At 36.9% G+C, this 7,208-nt stretch overlaps 1 protein-coding gene across 1 annotated transcript; it reads right to left on the reverse strand.

The window, feature by feature from the left end:
- Window positions 1-6,017: 6,017 nt before the first annotated feature.
- Window positions 6,018-6,606, reverse strand: LOC106090241 (uncharacterized transmembrane protein DDB_G0289901-like). The gene is made up of 2 exons (XM_059367172.1): window positions 6,601-6,606; window positions 6,018-6,458 (listed from the first exon to the last, which is right to left on the reverse strand). Exons 1-2 carry the CDS (start codon window positions 6,604-6,606, stop codon window positions 6,018-6,020), a joined length of 447 nt encoding a protein of 148 aa, XP_059223155.1.
- Between the last annotated feature and the right edge of the window lie 602 nt (window positions 6,607-7,208).

Raw genomic sequence — 7,208 nt, forward strand, 5'->3', positions numbered from 1 at the left:
TTTGCTTCAAATCGGTTCAGATTTAGATACATATGTTCGTAAGATCTTGGATAATTTGCAAAAATGTTGTTATTTGTCCCCCATATTACAGTTTGAACATATTTGCTCTAAATTTGATACGGGTTGTTTAATAACCCGCCTGAAAACATCTACCGAGATCTATCAAAATTGGTTCAGAATTGGATATAGCTCCCATATTGTACTTATAAAGTAGGTGTAGGGTATTATACAGTCGGCACCGCCCGACATTTGCCCATCCTTACTGGTTTTTTAAAGAGAAAAGTGTAAGTGAGTAAAGAGAACAAGTAAAAAGTCATTAATTTCGGCCGGCCCGAACTTTGGATACCCACCATCAAAACCTTAAATCGAGAGATCCGTCTATATGGCAGCTATATCCAAATCTGAACCGATATGAGCCAAATTGCAGAAATACGTTGAACAACTTACTGTCCCAAATATCGGTGACATCGGGCAATAAATTCGCATTTTATGAGCCTAAAGCCTTAAAACGAGATATCGGTTTATAGGCAGCTGTATCCAAATCTGGACCGGTCTGAGCCAAATCGAAGAAGAATATCGAAATATCTAACACAACTCACTGTCCCAAATTTTGGCAAAATCGGATAATAAATGTGGATTTTATGGGCCTAAGACTCTAAATCGGCGGATCGGTCAATATGGGAGGTATATAAAGATATAATCCGATATAGCCCATCGTCGAACTTAATCTGCTTATGATCAATAAAAGAATCTGTGCAACGTTTCAGCTAAATATCTCTATTTTTAACGACTGCCGCTTAATTTCAACAGACAGACGGACGGATCGTCTTAGAGTTGTACGCTGATCAAGAATATGTATTCTTTATAGGGTCGGAAATGGATATTTCGATGTGTTGCCAACGGAATGGCAAAATAAATAAATCCCCATCCTTCGGTGGTGGGTTTAAAAAAAGAGTAACATATTGTTTTCCCCAAATTAGCATGGACAGACAGATAGACGGACATAGCTAAATCGAATCTGAAAGCGATTCTGAGTCGATCGGTATACTTATCGATGTGTGTTTTTCTCTACGTTCTGGGTGTTACTAACAAATGCAATAAGTTATAATCCCTGTACCTTAGTGGTGGTGTTGGGTATAAAAAGTGTGTAGAAATCACATTTTTTCAATGAGAAATACATACAGAATTACGCCTAATGTTCTAAAATTATTTTAAAGAAAAAACAAGTTCGGCCGGGCCGAATCTTATATACCCTCCACCATGGTCGCATTTGTCAAGTTCTTTTCCTAGCATCTCTTCTTAGGCAAAAAATGATATAAGGAAAGATTTGCTCTGCTATTAGAGCGATATCAATATATGGTCCGGTTTGGACCACAATTAAATTATATGTTGGAGACCTGTGTAAAATGTCAGCCAATTCGAATAAGAATTGCGCCCTTTTGGGGGCTCAAGAAGTAAAATAGGGAGATCGATTTATATGGGAGCTGTATCGGGCTATAAACCGATTCAGACCATAATAAACACATATGTTGATGGTCATGAGAGAATCTGTCGTACAAAATTTAGAGGTCGCAATTATTATTCGATTTGCCTGAAATTTTGTACGAGGGATCCTCTCATGACCATCAACATACGTGTTTACTATGGTCTGAATCGGTCTATAGCCCGATACAGCTCCCATATAAATCGATCTCTCCTAATCGGTCTATAGCCCGATAAAGCTCCCATATAAATCGATCTCTCTATTTTACTTCTTGAGCCCCCAAAAGGGCGCAATTCTTATTCGAATTGGCTGACATTTTACACAGGTGTCCATCCGGACCATATTTTGATATCGCACTAATAGCAGAGCAAATCTTTTCATATATCCTTTTTTGCCTAAGAAGAGATGCCAGGAAAAGAACTCGACAAATGCGATCCAAGGTATATTAGATTCGGCCCGGGCGAACTTAGCACGCTTTTACTTGTTTTAATCTTATTTTATTTGGAGTAAATAATTACAAAAAGCAGTGTTACACCTTGACCAATCTCAATTCTTTGTATTCAGCAATTGACTCCATATCCATTGATTCCCATAAGTGGTTTTCATATGAATATACCGGTGGTAGAGTGTAATACCAAAATGCTTCTCAGGGACAAGGACTGCGGGAGCCTTCTTTATGCTAGCTTCATCGGTGGGGTGGTTCACGTCCATTCCCTGGCAGAACAAATTCGAACAGAAAAAATATTCTCCCTGTTTATATGGAACTCTAATATTCTATGGAAAATGGTTATCATTAAATAAACAAACCCCGTGATAACTACCGTATAAATGCTCTCAATGCACCCAATTTTCTTGATCTCTGATGACATGAGATCAGCGCCTCTTCACCCTTCCATTCCATTATCCTGATCGCGCTTCGTATACCAGATCCCTTAAAAACTCCGGACTAGTCACACATTACTGCATTATAAAACATACAATCTCGTCTCTAGCAATTCATTATAAAAATTCTGATAATTCACAGCATTTCCTAAAAAGTTAAAAATTAGGTTAGTAAGCAATTTACGAGGTAACCTTAAATTAAGATTGAAATTTATAGTATGTTCATTTAAATTCCAAAATGTCTGCCATTCAAACTTTAGGCAATGCAATACTATGAAGAAAATTTATTATAAAAAACAAGTAAGTGTGTGCTAAGTTCGGCCGGGACGAATCTTATATACCCTCCATCATGGATCGCATATGTCGAGTTCTATGCGCAGAAGAGATACAAACAAGAATATTGAATAAGAACTGTTATGCTATTGAAGCTATATCAAGTTATAGTCCGATTCGGACAATAAATGAATGCCGAACATTTAAGAAGTCGTTGCTTAATATTTCAGTTCATTCGGATAAGTATTGCGCCTTGTAGGGGCTCAAGAAGCATAATCGGGAGATAGGTTTATCTCGGAGATGTATCAAGCTATTGATCGATTCAGACCATATTAGACACGTATATTGAAAGTCATGAGAGAAGCCGTTGTACAAATTTCTTCCAAATCGGATGAGAATTGCGCCTTCTAGAGGCTCAAGAATTCAAGATCCCAGATCGGTTTATATGGAAGCTATATCAGGTTATTGGAAGTCATAACAAAACAATTCATATCAGATTTCAGCAAATCGGACGAACATATATATGGGAGATATATCTTAATTTGAACCGATTTCGAGCAAACTTTTCAGATATTGTGGTAGCGTCGAGGAAAGCGTTGTACAAAATGTTGGCAAGATTGGTCAATAAATGCGCTTGTTGTGACTCTAGAAGTTAAAAACGAGCGATATATTTACATGAGAGCAATATCTAAATCTGAACCGATTTCCATTAAAGTCACCGGTAATGTCGAGAGTCAAAAGAAAATCCTTCCAGCCAAGAGAGAATCGGTTTACAAATGACCATTTTATTGCATTTTTACTGCAAATCGGACGGACATATATATGGGACCTATATCCAAATCTGAACTGATTTTTTTCAAATTCAATAGGCTTCATTTCTTGGTCAAAACACACGCCTATACCAAATTTTACGACCATTGGATGAAAACTGCGACCTGTTTGTACACAAATTAACATGAACAGATAGACAGACGGTATAACATAAATCGAATCAGAATGTTATTCTGAGTAGATCGGTATACTTATAAATGGGTCTATCTCTCTTCTTTCTGGATGTTACAAACAAATGCACTTAGTTATAGTACCCTGTACCACAGTAGTGGTGTAGTGTATAAAAACAAACAAAACCGATATGCATATTGCAAAATTGCAAATACAAATTTTACCCATGAAAATTCCACTCAGGAACAGGGGCAAACTTCTCACATATCAATGAGTGCAGTCCGATTCAAGTTTAAGCTCATTGATAAAGAGCCTCCATTTTATAGCCGAGTCCGAACGGCGTGTCACATCTCTTTGGAGAGAAGTTTTACATGACATAGTCCCTCACAAATGTTGCCAGCATTAGGAGGGGAAACCACCGCTGAAAACAATTTTTTTTCTGATGGTCTCGCTAGGATTTGAATCCAGGCGTTCAGAGTCATAGGCGCTATGGTTGCCTCCAACAAAACCGGTATTCAAACCGAAATAAGTAAGTACGCAAATGTGCAAGGATTGTGAAAAACTCTAAGCTGATGCTCAGAAATACGATAAATTACGAAACAGCAAATGTCTTTCGATTATGTGCAGAAAAAAAAAATTATCTAGTTCGAAAATGTGCAGACATTCTGAAACAATACTAAGCTGACGCTCGGAAATACGAAAAAATACAACAAAATAATAAATACCTTTGCGACTATGTGCAGAATATTTCCAGATTTTCGGTCATAACCCCAATGAAATGTACAAAAATGATTGAAAGAAATCGGGGCGAAAATCGGATTTCTAAGGGAAATTTTGAGAAATCGGCAAATATTCTTATAAAATATCAGAAAACTTCGGGAAAAACTCTAATTTCTGAGCACTCGGTAAAAATTGTTTCCTGGGTATTCATGATTGACTGTTATGGGCTCCAATTTCCGTTTGGCGGCAAAATACCTACATTATTATACCCTCTACCATAGGATAAGGGTATACTTATTTCATCATTCTGTTTGCAATTCCTCGAAATACTTGTGTAAGACCCCATAAAGTATATATATTCTTGATGGTCATGACGAACTAGCCATGTCCGTCCGTCTGTCTGGCGAAAGCACGCTAACTTTCGAAGCAGTAAAGCTAGCCGCTTGAAATTTTGTAAATGGGCTATATTGGTCCACGTTTTGATATAGCTGCCATATTAACCGATCTTGGATCTTGACTTCTTGAGCCGCTAGAGGGCACAACTTTTATCCGGTTTAGCTGAAATTTTGCATGAGGTGTTTTATTATAACTTCCAACAACTGTGCTGAGTATGGTTCTAATCGCTCCATAACATGATATAGCTGCCATATAAACCGATCTGGGGTCTTGACTTCTTAAGTCACTAGAAGACGCAGTTATTATCCGATTTGGCTTAAATTTAGCATGATGTGTTTTGTTATGACTTTCAGCAACTGTGCTAAGAATAGTTCAAATCGGTCCATAACCTGATATAGCTGCCATATAAACCGATCTGGGGTCTTGACTTGATCCTCTACAGGGTGCAATTCCTATCCGAATGGGCTGAAATATTGCATGACGTGTTTTGTTATGACTTCCAACAACTGTATTAAGAATAGTTTAAATTAGCCATAACCTGATATAGCTGCCATATAAACCAATATGGGATCTTGACTTCTTGAGCCTCTAATGGTCGCAAGTATTAACCGATTTGGCTGAAACTTTGTACAACGGCTTCTCTCATGACCTTTAACATACGTGTCGAATATGGATCGGTCCATAGCCTAATGCAGCTCCCCTATAAACCGATCTCCCTATTTTAATTCTTCAGCCCCTAAAGTGCATAGTTCTTTCTAGATTTGGCTGAAATTTTACACAATGACTTCTACTATGGTCTCCAATATTTAGTTCAATTATGGTCCGAAATAAACCATAACTTGATATTATTCCAATAACATAGCAATTATTTTCTTTTATCCTTTGTTTGCCTAAAAAGAGATGCAGTGGCGAGATCTCGACAATGCGATCCATGGTGGAGGGTATAGTATTGTAAAGTGAGCCGCAGCCATTTTTTTTTATCAAACAACATATTTTTTAGCAGTCAGTCCAATGTTATGAAGGATCACGCATTTTGCTATAAAATCAGAACTACAGCCGAAATTGCAGCAAAATTAAGTACGAACAGTTAGCACAGTGTATTTGCTATTATCAACAGACTTTTTTGATGAGTGTACCTTAATTTGATGAAAAGAAAGGTTCACAACTTTGCATAATACTCGTAAAAACACGAATTTATTATGACGTTTTAACTGATGAGATTTAACACGACACCTTCATAAGCAAAGACTAAAACTTAAATCTAAAAAAAGTTTTGTGGAACTTCTAACCACCTGCACTGCTTTCATTTAACCAGCTACCATCATCGCCAGCCATTATGAACGCCGATGTTTCCACCTGAGGCCTCATATTGAGATATAATTTTGATAATTTTAACTGCTTCGGCAGAGGAAACACCACCAACAGCTGGCCAACCACCAGCGCTGCCAGCTGAACTTTTATCTTCTGCGTCAGAAATAACTGACTCAGCATCTCCACTGCTACAACCACCTTCATGGCATCGGCTGTCAGAGGAATCACCTCCATTGGACCAGCCACCAGTGGTACTACCTTCTCCAACATCGGAAATAGCTCGAATTGTGGTGGTAGGACCTCCGCTGGACAAACTTCCAGCAGTTCTACCACTTTCATCATTAAACGAGACATCGGAATCTGTACTTACACCAGCAGCAAATCCACTACTGCCGCCATATAATAAACCGGCATTTGCTACAGTAGTTAGAGCCCAAAGACACAAGAAAACCTGATAAAAAAAAAGTAATAGACAATAACAGAATCCGTTGCTACAATGTGGAGTTTTAAAGGTTAATAAGAAAACCCCAAAATTTTCAATGCTAAGATTTATTACATCCTTAAACTTTTCCATTCTAACTGCTTATACGCACCTTCATGTTTTTTTTTTTTTATTTAACTCAATAAAATTATACTTTAAACTTTTGCACAAATAAATCAAAGATTGATACAACTGTACATTGGCAACGGACTTTTTATACCAAATACACCTTACAATTATATGAAGGAGTTTTTAAGAGCTATTGAGCACTAAATGCAATTTGAATGTATACCAATGATCACATTCAAAACTGAAGAAAACAGCAGATATTTTTTTTTTTAATTTAATATTAAATAAATATTTGTATATTTCGTTTGCCAGTTACAAAAATATTACCCAATGCTTATGATCTCTTCAAACCCCAAATTAAATTTCATGGACATTGTTGTTTGCTACATGTAAATTTCGATAACAACGATCAGCATTCCATCTTCATATCGTAGGCTTCAACTCAAAAGTATATAATGAATTATTGCGCTTAGCTAAGACTTCTAAAAGGCGATTGAAATGACTTTGTAATCGGATTTGTCGTTCTATAAACTACAACAAAATGTGTTAAAATAAAATATTTCTTCACGTTTTTACTCATCTCAAAACTACTTATTGAAAATTTTAATATATATACATATGCAGTGGGAAGCAAAACTGAGTGGATGTTTT

The sequence above is a fragment of the Stomoxys calcitrans genome, chromosome 4 (genome assembly GCF_963082655.1).
Source record: "Stomoxys calcitrans chromosome 4, idStoCalc2.1, whole genome shotgun sequence".
NCBI lineage: Eukaryota > Metazoa > Arthropoda > Insecta > Diptera > Muscidae > Stomoxys > Stomoxys calcitrans.